The sequence below is a fragment of the Rhea pennata genome, chromosome 6, assembly GCF_028389875.1.
Source record: "Rhea pennata isolate bPtePen1 chromosome 6, bPtePen1.pri, whole genome shotgun sequence".
NCBI classification, from domain to species: Eukaryota; Metazoa; Chordata; class Aves; order Rheiformes; family Rheidae; genus Rhea; species Rhea pennata.
This window is the reverse complement of record NC_084668.1, coordinates 12,432,686-12,448,542: the sequence shown is the minus strand read 5'-3', so window position 1 is coordinate 12,448,542 and position 15,857 is coordinate 12,432,686. Positions and strand designations below refer to the sequence as shown.

At 42.7% G+C, this 15,857-nt stretch overlaps 1 protein-coding gene across 2 annotated transcripts in view; it reads left to right on the top strand.

Moving 5' to 3' along the window:
• The first annotated feature begins 240 nt into the window (after positions 1-240).
• The window catches only part of PDIA5 (protein disulfide isomerase family A member 5), a 98,415-nt gene continuing 82,798 nt past the window's right edge, over positions 241-15,857 (top strand). For both annotated transcript variants that reach the window (XM_062578484.1, XM_062578485.1), the window contains exons 1-3: positions 241-321; positions 11,002-11,128; positions 14,252-14,339. In XM_062578484.1, coding sequence (XP_062434468.1) covers positions 244-321; positions 11,002-11,128; positions 14,252-14,339 — 293 coding nt within the window. In that variant the 5' untranslated portion in view covers positions 241-243. The remainder of the gene's footprint in view (positions 322-11,001; positions 11,129-14,251; positions 14,340-15,857) is intronic.

The following is a 15,857-nucleotide window of genomic DNA, read 5'->3' as shown; positions in this document are numbered from 1 at the left end:
GTTTCACGGCCGACCGCTTTGCCCTTCCCTTCCCGGCGGGGAAGCTCCGCCGGGCCGGGCCGGGCCGGGCCGGGCCGGGCCGCCCCGCGCTGCTCCCTCACCCCGCCGCCGCCTGGCGCCGGCCGGACTACAAGTCCCGTCATGCCGCGGGGCGGGCAGGCGGGGGCGGTGCAGCGCGCATGCGCGGCCAGACGTGGCAGGAGCCCGCAGCGGCGGCGGCGGGTCCGGCTGCGGCGGGCGGCGATGGCTGCGCCGGGGCAGGGCGCGGGGGCTGCGCGCCGCCGCGGGCGGCTCCCGCTGCTGCTGCTGCTGGGGCTGGCGGTGAGTGCCGGGCCGGGCCGGGCCGGGCCGAGGCGGGCCGCGGGGCGCCGCCGCGCTGCTCGCCGGCGTTGGGGCGGGTTCGCGTCCCCTCAGCCCAGCCCGGGCGGGCGCTGGCCGAGTTGGGCGAAAGTTGGGGGCGGCCCGGGCCCGCCGCGGGGAGCGGCCGGCGGGCGGCGGCGGCGGCGGCTCGCACCTGGGAGGGGGCGCGGTGCTGCGCGGCGGCGCTGGGCGCCCGCGCGGAGCGGGGCAGCGGCGCGCCTCGGCGGCGCGGGCGCCCCGGCGCTCGCAGCGGGCGGCTCAGCCGGGCTGCTTCGCCCTGCTCCCCGCGGAATTTGGCGTAGAAAACTCAGACGGTTGGTGACGGCATGTTTTAAAGCGCTCCCGTGTTTACTTTCCTGGCGGTTCTGCCTGGACAGGCGGTTAATAATTAAAAACGGCGTTAATTTTCTTGCGCGCGCGGGTCGGCGGTGCGTTTCGGGGCAGGGTGGCCCGCACGGAGCCGAGCGGGGAGGCGGTGCTGCCCGGGGCGGGCGCGGAGCGGCGCGGAGCGGCGCGGCCGAGGGGGCCCCGTCGCGCCCGCGCTCGCCCCTCGCTCGGCGCTGCTGCTGCCCCTGCCCCGAGCGTGGCCTGGGAGCACGGGGCTCCCGCACCGGCGGTTGCTTTGTCGGACTGGAGCGAAACTGGAGTCGGACTTGAGCTCCTCCTTGGAGAGGTTAGTGCAGCTTTTGTTCTTCTGAGGGTTTTCCTGGGTGTTTTTGAGGTGTAGCGTACTTTTCTCAGTGATGCTGTGGCGCTGTATTGCTGTGGACCAAGTGTAATTACAAGCAGAATGAATTTCCCTTCATTTTAAGCAACCAAACAACCAACCAACAAAACAATTTGTTTCCTCTGTATCCATTGAGACTGTCAGGTTTTATCTTCCTGTAATATTCTCTTTCTGTCAACTTAAGCATTTTGTTGTGTATCTTTGTGAGTTAAAAGATTTTTTTTCCAGATAAAATAAATCATCTTTTTTTTTTTTAATGTGAATCTCTTGTTTCTAACCGTTCTTGTTGCCTTTCTTTAGACCTTTCATACTGTAGACCTGTCGTCTTTGAGATGAGCAGAGTGAGCCTGCTATTGTCAGAGAAATTATGATGCCGCTATAATTTATCCACATTATTCTCTTCCCTTTCCTAATTTGCCCTGATGTTTTATTTGCTCTGTGATGCTGCATGCTGAGCAGATGTCTTCATTGAGCTGTTGATTCAGCTAATTCTTTCCCCTTTGCTGTGTACAAGTAGTTTAAATGATTTCTTCCAGTTCGCATTATCTTGCACTTGAAGGTGTGATCTTTCATATTGAAATATGTAACTCACTGTAGTTTAAGATTAAAAAAAAATAGCCTACAGCTGTGGCACTGTGAAGCCTGCTTTTAGATTTCTTTCTTAAGTCAATGTTTGCAAAGTCAGTGAGGCTGTTTAACCAGGACGTACTCAGTGTGTATGGTTAAAGCAGAGGTAATATAAGCTCTTTGCTAGAATAGAGGTTAGTGAGAACACTATCTCTCCTTCCAACCCTTTCTTGCTCTATCTCTACAGTCTAGGTTAATACACCAAATTTTTCAGGTGCCCAAATATGATTACTTTCCTGGAAGTGCTGTGTGCCTGTGATGCAGTTAGGATATCAGATATTTATGCTTAGAGCTGCTGAAAGTTTAGGTTCATTTTTTAAGTAGGAACGCAAAATAAGAGGCGGCTTCTGAAAATTGAAATCCTTATCTGTGTGAGACTTCCTGCTTTTGTAAAAGGAAAATTACAAAGCTGGGTGAATAAAACACTTCAGGATCTTCTACATCACAGCGAATCTGTGACACAATGAGGAAGATACTGTAGTAGTCTCCGCATGTTCTAAAGATTTTTCTTGAATGAGCTAGAGAGTCAAAGGGAAGTTGTGATTTAAATTTAGAGATACTTCCCTATTTGGTATATCAAGTGATTGAGTAAATCTCATGCTTGAAGGACCAAATTTACTATTGCAGGCATTGGGAAGGAATTTCACAACCAACAAGGTGGATTTTCTATTTCCTATATAGTATCAGGTGTTGCTCTTTCTCTAGTAGAGGCCAGCCGCTGCTTCTAGCAGAGTTACACATCCAGGATGTATTTGCTAAGCAAATACTGACTGAATGTTATCGCAGAACAACATGGCAAAGATCAGTTAGTCATCTGAGTGTTGGTTTAATGGCAGAAACTGAATCAAGAGAGTTTGCTGAACTTACAGCTTTCAGGAAGTCCTTAAGCTGTCTTTGTGGAAGCACCAGGCTACCTGAATGCCTTCTGACTTGAGTGCTGGTCAAAGCTGGTGTCGTCAAAGAAAGGTTTTAAAGGAGCTCTCAGATGTTTTTCCCATGGTGTCGGGTGGATGTTAGGGCTGGGCCTGGTTTGAGTTTGGGAGTGCTTCTTCCCTCCAAGGCACTGCGTGTACAGCAGGAACTGCTTTGGGAACTGTTTTTCTGGAAGTCAGAAGAGAATGTTGCAGATAGAGAATGTCCCTTACTTATTGTCCTGCTTTGTGCAAAAATATTGTTCCTACTTTGTCTCTGTTCTCTATCTATGGAATTGTAAACCCTGTGACATGGGCTATACTCTGCCCTTTCAGATGCACCTCCCAAATCAGCCCTTGGCTTTCAGGACTGACTTTGTTACACGAGTCTGTGCCTTATAGAATGATGTTCTGAATTTTGTTGGCTGTATTGCCATTTACGTCAGAGGGGCTCAAATACAGCCTCAAGTGTGGTAGGGTCATCAGAAGTGATTTTTCTGCCCAGCTATACCTTCCCGATGCTGTGGGCAATCTGTTGTAGAAAGTGTTGGTTCTGCTGCTTGCTCACCATTGACCATTTCTTTTGCTTTCAGTGATGGAGTTTCTTGATCAATAAAATGGGGATAATGAGACTAACATTATCACAAGGATGTTTGGAGGTTTGTGAATGGAAAAGTGATGCAATTTGCAACCAGAATTGCAAACTAGCATTGCCATAAATTTCTTAATGTGAGTGGGGTCATTCTGGAAGTAAGTTGTGATTTGCCTTGATCCTGCCGCTGTTTCAAGCTTGTGAATGGGAGTGAACTGTGATAACAAAGCAAAGTACTGGAAGTTAGGACTTGCTAGCTCAGAGTGGCTGGTAGCATATCTGCAGGGCACAGTGATTTACAGTGCTTGCAGAACCAAGATAACAGAGGTAGTCTTGCCTGTGGCTGCCTTGATGTTGTCCTTTCTGTTTAAGTTTATAGTCCTATAGTATATTTGCTGGGTGACTGGCAGTAGACTCCTTCACACACCGTGAGCATGTGTAGCGGGATCTGAGGACTTCGCAGTGGTAGGTGGCTTCTAATGCTGCCTCCCTATGACCTCTGGCAGATCAGTTCCTTTCCTTGTGAACATTATTCCAGCTGTTTAAATTAAGCTGCTTCTCTTTATTCATCTGGCAGAAAAATAGTGAAGATTAATTTTGTTAGTATTTGTGCAATGCTTTGAAGATCACAAGTGCAGTATAAAATGCTAAGGATTGTCAGCTGTCATTTTTCACCCTCTCCTCTTTATAAGTCCCATTAATAGTGGTTTTGTCATCTTTTTATAGCCTCTCCTACATGCTTCTTTAATAGATGATATTTCTTCAAAACCCAGTTTTTAGTTAGGGATAATGTGGCATATGCTATTCTCACCCCCTTAGTTTCTGAAGTTATCCAAATGTGTTTGTTCAGAAGTGATATCTGAGACATATTAAACAGGCTGTTGATGAAATATGTTGCACCAATGCCTGATTTGAAGAGAAATTGAACTACATATTCATAATAAGGAGAAAATACTTTGTCAGTGTAGTAATTGACTATTACAGTCAGCTGTTAATTAGTAAATAGTTTTGCAGGTTTTTCCTCACTATCCATTTTAAAACCAGTGTGATAAACCATATAATTAATTGGCTACAAAGAGCTTTGGAACAACCTTTAATACAAACTATTATGTCTGTGGCTTGTGTTCTTTAAAACCCAGTGTTTAAGAACAATATGAACAGTAGAGACCAGTCAAATCTTGATGTCGCCATGGTATTTTTGCTGTCTTCTATATTTGGAAAGTGAATATTGCAAATACCATATTAAGTTGAATGCCTTTTTTGTTGGATTCTTCAGTAAGTTTAAAGAATACCAGGATTTTAATTTGCCTTCCTTCTTGAACAAAAGAATATATGACACTTGCCTCTCTGTTATGACCCACCACAATAAAATGTCAGCACTTCTTTGTTTTTTTTTAATTCCTTAAGTGGCTAGAGGTGTGAATTAATTGATCTGAATTATATGGCAAATAAGAGTGTATTCTTCCAGTTCTTCCATGTAGCTCATGAGAATGAAAAAAAACAAAAAGACATGTCCAACAGGACTGTCTACAAATTTAAATCTGTATCAGGCAAGAGCATGTTTTTTTTTTTTTTTAAAGTTTATGTTGTGTATCTTTAATGCAAAAGTCCTTCATCTTTCAGAGTCTCTCTTGGACAGCTCCTCACTGTCCCATACGTTTGTAGGCCCCTGGAATCACCTCTCTGCGTTGAGCTTGTAGATCAGAATGGTTGAGGTTGGAAGGGACCTCTGGAGATCATCTAGTCCAACCCCCCCTACTCAAGCAAGGTTACCTACATTGCACAGGGTTACATCCAGGCAGGTTTTAAACATCCACAACCCCCTGGGCAACCTGCTCCAGTGCTCAGTAACTCCCAAAGGCTGGGATCAAGGGTGGGATAGTTCTTTGAGTTGGTTACAGATCGTGTACTGTGCCCTGTGTGCTGTAGGTGGTCAGCAGGTTGTATTTTGAGAGCCCCTGCAGTTGTGGTTAGGAAAAGATCATGTTATGGTCCCAGTGGGACTGTAGGGGCTACTTCAGTTGTGACTGCTGAAGTCTTGATGCCTAGGTGTCATCTTTTCTCTTCTCTCACCCTCCTTCCCAAATACTAAAGTCTTCAGGCTTTCCTGAAGTATCGGCACCTTGAAGTACCAGGTAACAGAGATGATCACATCTCCCCTCATTTGGCTTGATTAAAATGTTTCTAGAGCTATTTTGGATATTTATCATGAGCAAAAACAGGGGACTATCCTCTTTATCACTCTCCATCTTGGAAGACATTTGTTACAAATGGCTCAGTGATCAAAGCAGCACAACTCTGAATGTAAATAGCAACACAGGGAGGGCTGGCGAGTGAAAAGCAAGCAATTACCGCACAAGGTCAAGAGTGGCCTGTATGATGAACAAGAAAGATAAAAGATCTGCATTCAAACTGTGGTTCTTGTAAACAAGGGGGCTTTGGATTTGAACACCTCGTAATTTTGCGTTAGAACAAATTGTGTGGAAGGGGAACAACAGGTTTGTTTTGCTTTTATACTTACCTGACAATACCTGGTAGACCAGGTATTTTCAATAAGGGCACACTGCCTGTGCCCTAGGAGCCTGGCTGTACCACTGGCTGGGCTGTGGGTTCACAAAGCTGCAGTCATGGCTGTCGAGATGTTTGTCCAAGCCTACCTTCTGCAGGTGAGCACAGACTGTAATGCAAGGCTTATTTGGGGGACTAAGTAGGAAGGGTGAGATACAGTCTTGTTCTTGGGATTGCTAGTCCGTTTTGGGTTCCTTTCCACTTTTTGATCTGACAGGTGAGATGCTTTTTTAGAATGGTGTGGCCCAGAATCTGAACTGGTCTCCTCCTAAAAAAACCTAATTATGAAACTAAAGTCTGCAGTCTCCATTACTACTAGGAATTTTGAGGCAAATCTGGTATTCAGATAAATTCTCATAAAATGCCTTGACTATTTCAGGCACAGTCCACTTCATACACAAAAGATTACTCATTGATCATATTTACAGTGGATTGAAAGTTGTCCCAAAATGAGAACAACGTGAGTGGATGATACAGTTAAGACAGAAATCCAAATCAATATGTTGCTGTAAAATGGACTACTAAAATTGTGATAAGGGATAAGATTGTGTTCCTGCCTGGGAGCAATTGTGTTAGAATCAGCATGGTTCACAAGAGTTCAAGCTCTTCCTGATGAATGGTGTGCAAATTGTCTAGCTCATTATATATGCAAGTGTTAGTGTGTACATGAAAATTGTATGTTGATATGAGTTCAGGCACTTTCAGCCACATATCTGCTTATATTTTTCAATGCATAGTTTGTGTCTAAGGAAATAAATATTTCCAGCTCTTGAGCTGGAAATGGGAGTCTGTATTGTATTGTACCAGATTAGGACAGTTTTTCTGTCTAGTGCACAAAGCTACTCCTCTGATAGTTCCTTTTTGTTTAACTTTGATTTGTGTTTTTTCTTTACTGTGTTTTTCTCGCTCTTGATAAAATTTCTCATCCAGATACTCTGCATATTCTTAGCAAGAGACTGCTTTCCTGATGCTTTTGTTGAGGACAACTCATAAATTGATTTGGACTGTGTGGGAACCGCAATTAAGACTTACCACACTTATATCTTTCCATATATTCCATTTATGATTCAATTTTTCTGTGGCTGCTTGAAAGATTTTCATTATGAAAAGAGATTGAGAATAGTAAAAACTTGAGAAATAAACTCTTTTCTCTTAGATCCTGGTTGATTTTGAGAAAACTTAGTGTGGAGGTGACCACATTTTTCAAAAGTATCAGTCCTGGAAGTGTATTTTCTTTTCTTCCGTCTTTCTGAAAACTTAGCCGTTTTGAATTAGCTGTCTTGAAGATTTTAGTTCACCCAGGTTTTACATAAGAATCCTTGATGCATCTTAGCTCAGACGCTACAACCATGTGACTAAAATGTGACCTACACAATACAGTTTTGTGAAAATAAATTTAGATTGAAATCTTGAGCTGGGGGAAATCCACAGACTACAAGTGCTACCAAATTTGCATTTCATAGTTGGCCCCGTATGTGCCTTCTTTCTGAGGTTTCCAGCAAAGCTGTCTGGTTTTGAGGACACAGAGAAACTGTTGTGGTTACAGCTCACAGATCCAGCCATGGATGAGGACCTGTCATCCTAGGCAGTGGGCAAAGACAGTCGGAAATGCAAGAGACCTTTCTCCAGTTCTATTGCGATTTCTTGTCAGCTTAGTTGTCGTAGGGAAAGCAGGGCATAGATGTTTCAAGTGATGTTCTTAATGCACCTTCTACTTTAAAGGGTCCCCCAGCTTCTTGGGGAAATACTCCTTCAAGTAAAGTATTTGGAGACTTTCTTGGCTTTTCAGTGATTGCCATGAATAGATTTTAAAGCTTTAGGATGCTGAAGTGGCAAGAGAGTTTAGCTTATGTCTTATTTATAAAATTCCATATGTGTGAATATAGCACTTTCTGAAGCAAATAAAAAGAGGCTTCTTGCCCAAGAGAGACTGTCACCTTTCCTGACTTTTTTTTTTATGAGCTTATCTCCTCCTGTGTTCTGGATTTAAACAAAATGCTTTGTACTTCATAGGGTGCTGCTTTGCTGGTGAGCTCTTCTGCAGAGAGACTTCTGCAAAATGTGTGGAGTAAATGTACCTGTGAGTCATACCTTGCAATTTAAATCAGATAGCACAGTGTAGGCAAGTGAGCCTTGTCTTTGCTGCCGCTTTGCCAGGGGAGCGTGCAGGAGCAGGGTGTCTGTCCTCTGTGGCGGAGGGGTGCATCGTTTCCTTTGTGGGAGTCTTGCTTCCCAGCTCCCCCGCAATTTCGTGTTCTTGCCTCTATTAGTGGCTCTAGCCCTGATGGGTCTTCGGCTGCTGATCCACAGCTTTGACTCTGGAGTAGGGCAGATCACCCTGTGGCTAGGCCTGGCATCTTGTGCGTATGAGCGTTCACTGTTGCTTATCTTCAGCGGAGTTGGTAGCAAAGATCCTACCCGGGCACCTTTGCTAATCCATGCGTTAGAAAGCTGGAGAACTTAGACCTAGTTAATCCTTAAGAGTTTGCAAACATCCTGTACTGCAAATGTTTACTAGGAGGTGGTGAGCTTGTTGGCTCTGCTGATGACCTCCCAGTATTTCTGCAGCAGTCTTAGATATGCCGTCAGTGTGTTTCTATTCAACCTGATGCCTTTAGCTTGAACCTTTGGTTTTTATAACCAGAAGAGGCTTCAATGTTAATGAGAGGGAGATGATGATTTATTCAGCAGGGCTGATGAGTGTGTTTGTGAGCGCCATGCCTGTGCTAGTGTGGTTTGGTTGAAACTGTAGCATCAATGAGAGGTGCAGCAGAAGCAGGGAAGGTAAATGAATGGTGTGTATTGATAGCTATGGGGGGAATCGGGCAAAGTAGCCGTGGATATACGTAGAGCGAGGGCCTTCTCTATCGAAGACCTGCAGTTCCACCAGTGCAGCAAGTTTCCTGTTAGTGGGAATGCAGGCAAGGCAGTAGTTAAAGCTGTCATTGTTTCCAGAATCCAGTTTTTTAAGAGGTTTATAACTCTGCTGTTATAAGAAAAAAAAAAAAAAAGCACTGAAATTGGCTAAATAGTTTTTCCAACTGAAAACGCATGAAATATGTGTACTTCCAAGCTATTGGTAAATCTGAACAGGTGCTTTAAACAAGTTCGTAGTACCACTTGGTGTCCCTTAGGAGATGGCCTTTGTAGCCTTTTTAGCTCGATTTTTTTAGCAGTGAGTTCATAGACTAGAATATCCTTATTTGATTCGAGTTTTCTAAGCAAAAAGAAAAAAACGATTTTCAGCTCTTTTCCTTTGTGTTTATCCTTAGCCTTAGTTTTAGTGAAGTTTAATTTTAGCCTTCTGTAAGTCAGGGCATGAAAATCTAAGCCACTTGGGTAGGCCTGATGTGAAGTTAGAAAACTTCTCTTCGCTTTCTTTTTTTAATATTTGGGATTACAGAGATCTGCTCATAAAGACCTTGTTGGATTAATCCCTGCTGTAAAGCCTCTGTCTGCAGTGAGTTTTGAGCATGAATTTGCATGTATGTGTCACCTCACTTAGCACAACTATATTTGTCTCCTTTGATTGGCAACACTATCTATTTATCTCAAGAAACATACACATGACTCACATGCATCGGCCTGAAGTATGAAGGTTGAGCTCTGGACATCTGGATTCAAAAGAAACAGTGTCTGTCTGTCAAATGAAAGCATCAAGCACATTTATACTGAAGGCAATGACTGGCTTGCAAGTGTACTTTTCTTCTCTTAACAGTTAGACCATCTAATCAACAGGTTAGACTCCCATGTTGGGAGTCTTCTGTACGTAGTGGGAGAACTTGTTTGTTCTAAGCCTGTTCAGCCTGTTGTGCTTTTGTATTTTGCATTATGGTAGTACCATGTGTAACTTTGGATTCCCAAACACATCCTGAAATAGCTTTGAGCACTACAGCTATTCCAGCTTAGCTTCTCTGCTGTACCTCATGCATTCCCAAACTCCCGCTTCCCAATCCAGCATGTAGAAACTTTTGGCACTTGCAAAATATATTTTGTAGAATGCAGGTTTTGTTTTTGTGTCTCAACAATGTGGTATTTGAAAATAACTGAATTTGCAATGAAATATAGTGCCTCGGGCTGAGTGTTCTGACTTTGATTGGCTTAGTGCCTTGTTTTGAATGCTGCAATCAGTAATACATGAAATGCAAGAAAAATGGGCTCTTCCTTTTTCATATCCACCCTGGACACAAATTTTACAGCCTGGTTGGAATGAGCCATACTAAAAATTAGTACTGTAATTAAGGAAATGCTGAACCTCTTGTGCGTTAGGCAAATGAACTAAAGCTTTTAGCCAAGCAATTAAGTGTTAAGGTTTTATTGTAAGGTGAATGTAAACTAGATAATTTCTCTGGCTAAGCTTCCTATAATCATTCCATTAATATGAAATCATTACAGTGCAGAAGGGAGGCAGCATAGCCTGATGGATAAGATTATTATTATTGAAGATTATTGCAGTACAAATAAGTGATGAAGTCACCAACTGAGGTTACGGCCATATTGCACTAGGAATTTTACTTTATAGTAGAGTAAAAGATGGACTCTATTTTGAAGAGGTCATAATCTAAATAGAGCAGAAGATGCAACAAATCATTTCTTTGCATAGATGCAGAGCCAAAGTGCAGAGAGATTAAAGGACTTGCCTGTGAGGACAGTGGAAATGTGGCAAGTGAAAGCCAAAGCTGGGGCCCGCAGTTAGTGCCTTCATGTGGCCACCAGATTACTTACAAATTCTGTTTTCATTTTGTGCATTTGCTCTAAATCATTTTGGTCTGGTTACTCAACTTCTGTAGCTTTGTCTTCTGTTTGGTGAAAGTACTTGTTTGCAAAGCATTCAGAGATCTAGGGGCAAGAGTGCTTTCGAAGTGGTAATTTGCTACTTCTGTTTTGACAGTACATTAAATTTATGTAGGATTTTTTATCTGATTAAGGAACAAACTTGTAAAGCAGCTGACTTAAACACAGCGTCAAGAAATGTGTTTTTTGTTTATCTCATCTTTCCGCTTATGGATGTTTTGTGGGAATGGTATTGCTCTAGTTTTAATAAATCATGTGTTTATTTTTGGCTTTTGCTGATCAAATCAATATGATAATTTATTTAAGGAAGTGCATTTCAAGACTGTCAAAAAGGTAAAGGCAGTTTCGAATCAGTTTGCCTTTGCATTTTGTTTCTCAGTGTGGAAGCTGTTACTAACGTTTCTGACTTCTTGTGCCTGTAGGCAATCTTGCCACCGTTCCTGTCCTCGCTGAAGATATCCCCACTCATAGAAAAAATAAGTGACCACAAGGATTTCAAGAAGCTTCTCAGGACGCGGAATAACATATTAGTGCTGTATTCAAAATCTGGTAAGTTCTCCTTTTCCTGAATGTCACAGCTCTTTTGATCCAGCAAGTTGCAGGCATTTGTGAACATCTCTGCACCTCTTCAGTTATCTGTGTACATATTTGAATGACTAAGCTCTTCCCCTACATTTACTGTTTGTCCAGTGTTGTCTTACATGACTGTACATGACAGTACACTATAGTAAAATGGCTTCCTTAGGACCAGTGGCCTTCATTCTACCTTAGAGACTCCTGGTGTTCTCAGTTTAAAGACTCTTATTAACTTGATTCTCTAATTGCACTGTCACCTTGGAGAAAATGTACTATATTCTGGCGTTATCTCCAAAAAATGGCTGGTGTAATAGCCGGAGCTGTGTATTTGTCACAGTAGTTTGCAAGTTTCAGTCTCCTGGTAGCGCTGAAAAGCTTAATGAAAATTATAGTGCAGGAATGAAGCCATCTTTACTTTGGTATCTCTGGAGGTTCTGTGGTTGTCTGTCAACCTCTTGTGTAGGAGGAAGAAATGGCACATCTCGCCTCGTGCCACCTGTCCCCTTACATCTTTTTTTATCTGCTTTGTCATTCAAGCTATTCTTTCTGGTTGTTCATTTTTACTCTTGTCTTCTGTCTTCTTCTTGCTCTGTTATTTACTCCTTTCTCTCTTTATCTCATGGACCTTCCTCTCCTGCTGTACTTTTTTTTTCATTTGTCGTCTTGTTTGTGGGGATGTTTTGTGGCCCCATGTAAAATAAGGACCTGGTCTTTAAGCTCCACATGCAAGTGGAGAATGCTGTTGCAGATATGGAACTTGCTGAATGGTAGACAGAAAAAGTCTTAATTAAGTTACCTTTTTAAATATTGTTTGGATGTATAGGCTTTGATTTTTGTTTGTTCTACAGGAAAGAAAAGGAAACAACAATACAAGATAATATTTTATTTGGGGGTTGGGTTCTCCCTCTCTAGCTTGGTTGTTTCTCAGACACAGTGACACCAGTAGAATTGCTCTAGATTTATAGTGTGGCAAATAGTAGCAGTATGTGGTGACCCAGCATTTTTCTGCCCTCTACCCCCACCCCCTAAATATCAGATAAGAGAATTTTGCAGACAACAACAGGGAGATACAGGTATAATTAGTTTTATTTCCTAGAGATGTGTTCATTTTGAAATGACTAAAATAAGAGTATGTGACTTAATTCTTGCTAAAATATTTAGATTCAGTTGTAATGGGAAACTTTGAGTGCTCAAAATCAGCCAAATGGTTTTGTAGTAATAAATTCAAAGTGGAAGTCATAAAAGAGTTTCTAACACTTTTTGATTGTGAAGAGAATGCTTTAGATGAAAAAAGCATCTGTATTATTCAGCTTCTTAAAGGGAAAAATTCCTTTTTTAGGCATAATATTTTTAGTAGCAGAATCAGAACATTTTGGCTCTGTTACTCATCAAATAAATGTTGCCCTATGGGCATCCTTCAAAAGCCATGTTGTGGAGATTTCTTTCTTCTCCTGTTTTTATTATTTAACTGGTTAGTTTTAGCAGCCTAAAACATTGCGTACAGAGTTGGCTGTCTGAATAACGTTTCCTTCTAGAGTGGTGATCCTTGCACTATTAGAAAGCTCTTGCCTAACTGCTACTCAGTTAAAAGAGAGGAGGAAGAAAAGAGATGAAAACAAATGCAGAGCTCTAATCTCAGGTATACATCACTCAGCTGTGATGAGATGTTGTCCAACAACTGATTCTATTGCTGGAAAGAAATCTTTGCTTTTCAGTTGAGCAAAACTAGATCAATATTCTTTCTTCATGCAGAAAATTCATTGATTCCAGGAGATGTCCTCATTTACAGGAGATATTTAGTTCATCCTACCAGATGGATATCCTGCCAGGGTTGCTCGACTAGTGAGTCTTAAGGGAGTCTAATCGGAAACACTTGTGTTGATTTGCCATCTTTATTTAAAGGATGTTTGTCAAACTGTTCTGCTCTAATTGCATGTGAAATATTTCCACACACATCTACATCCCTATGTTGGAGAAGAGGCAGCAGTTGTATGGGATCAGCACTGGGGGTAGGAGAGTTTCCTGATAGCTAATATGTGTGGGCTGGAATCTCTGATGGCAACAGGCTCTAGCAAGAGCTGTTGAACACAGAACCGTTTCTGGCTCAGGAGACTGAGGTATAAATTGTGGAGGCTTGAAGACTATTTAAAGAGAACTACCACCATGTGCTTGCTTTACTCTTCTAATTTGACCATGGATATTCACTTTCTCCTCTGTTGGAGACAGGTTGTCAGACTATTTGATCTAACCCCGTATATTTGTTCTTGTATTCAAATATTTTTACTAGTTGTGGAAGAAAAGTGGTGCATAAGTGGATCTGGAAAAGATTCTGAATTTCTGTTTTCTATTTATTGGGATAGGAAATAGTTGTATTGTATTTTGGGAGGAATTGATACTTGCTTGAATCTATTTTTTTCTCTTCCGAGCTCTCCTTCCTTTTTTTTCTTCTCTATTTTTAATACCACTTTATAATAGTATTTTGGAATAGAAATGTTTTTCAAAATCTACACAGGTGGCAGAGCACTATAAAAAAAATCTCAGTTGGATATTTATATTTTCTTGGAAGGACCTTTTCTGGGTGCTCTTGGCTAACAGTTTAGAGCTCCTCACAGCTGTTGGTTTGGGTGTCTCCCAGGGATATTATGAGCATAACAGTGTATTGTTGTTTGTGTTTTACAGGGATGGAGTTGAGGCTGGCAGAGATGCTAAAAGACTTGCCCTTACAGCAGACAAAGGTCTTAAATGAAGTACTGTAATTAGCAGACAATGGTACAAATCAGTTGATGCCCAGCCATGGGAAAAAAGGCAATGATGGACGGAAGCAGGGTTGTGGGAGAGGACACAGTATAGCACATAAATATAGATCAGGATATCTGCCTGAAGATACGACTTTGTTGTTAAAGGAGGAGGAGATGGGGAAGGAGCCATCGAACTTCAGTCATAATTGGTATTCCTCCTAGATTAGGAAGGATTTCACTCATTTTTCCCATACTGGTTTCTTCAAACTTGAGAAGGTTCTTCCCGTGCTTCAGAACAAAGGAACGTATGTGTTGTGTTTTTCTACTTGGAATAATAATGCTGCTGTTGGTTTTTCAGCTGCTGCTGCGGATAGCTCACTCAGGTTACTGTCCAGTGTGGCCCAGGAGGTGAAGGGACGAGGCACTATCAGCTGGATAGACTGTGGGTATGTGACATACTGGGGTTTTTTTGATTTGTTTTTTCTTCTTCTGTTTTCCCCTTTCCCCTTTTGGCTTTTATTGCTGACTTAGCTTTTTCTGATAGCTATGAAAACCTGCTGCCTAAAAATGAACCCACATTACCCTACACAGTTTCTTCATAACTGGAGGGAACCTATGTGTCACCATCTCTCTTCTGCCCTGAAGCCATTGGTAGAGGATCATTTCTTATGAAATGATTATCAGAGGAGAAGTGACAGCATGTTTTTCTGCCAGAAGCTGGAGACCTCAGTTAGCATCTGCTTTTGTGAGGGTCAAGTAGCATGGGGACTGACTGTTCCAGCTCCCCCACAAGCAGAGAGGAGGAGGAATCCTACATGTGGTGCCTCAGCTGGAGGGCAGTGGAGTTCTGCTCTAGCAGCAAATGTCTCATGAACAGTAGGATTGTTTTGTTGGCTCTGAAGTGTCCACCCGCTAGTATTTCTCAATCAAACGTGCTCTCTTTTAAAGAGCTTCTTCTGGGCTAGTAGGTTCATGATGATTTTTCGTGTGAAGGCAGGGAGACTTATTTTTGTAAGTGTTTGCTTATTTGGGGAGGAATGAGCAGGTGTGTACTTTCTGGTTTGCAGATCTGAAAGCCTCTGCTATGGCTCTGTCCAATAACACATTGCCTGCGTGGTTTCAGCGTGCACATTGTAGCATCTCTCCATCTCTGCAGCTGGAGAGCTTTGCCTGCAGATGGCAAATTCTACTTCCTGTTCTCCAGAGGAACAGGTTGCTGCCTATCTGTGTGCTTGGGTGGCTTGCCATGGTGTGAGCAAGTGGTATGCAATGCACAGATCTGAGCCATCTCTGAAGAGCATGGAGTTTCCTTAAAAATATGATTTTGAAACCACCCTTGTCCATCAGAAAGCAGCGACCTAAATTACTGGTAAATCCAAGTTAATGTGTTCTTGTTAAATAACCTGTCTTGCCTTCCTCCTGCCCTCAGGCAAATAGCTTTCCCGTGGAGTCCTACATTTCTGCTCTCTATTTGCCTTCTGCTGGGCTAGTCCAAGAGCGCAGACATTTTCATGCCTGCCCAGCTGATGGGGATAATGTTCCAAGTCATCAGCTGGCAGACAGCAGGGCTGCTCCTTTGAGGTCACTGCAGCCTATACCAGTCCCCACCTGCTGAGAAGCCAGCAAATAAATTATACTGGCCCTGAAAAAAAAGCCATGTAGAAATCTGGCATACCTCTGAAATCCAGTGTTCTTGCCTACCAGACGCACCAATAAACAATTTTTGGTTGTCAGTAAGTGTAGTGAATAAGATTCTGGGCCAGCTTCTTGACTTCAGCCTCTAATCAAACCTCCTTGACTGTAGAATGGTCGCATTACCTTTTTGCATTTTCCCCGCTTTGTTTTAAACTACCTCTGTGTTGTGGGGCTTGTTGCTTGCTGTGCACGTGCACTTGCATGTACAGCTTCTAGAGCTATTTCTGTTTGGTCCTTCAAAATGCTACTATAATTCAACTAAGAAATAG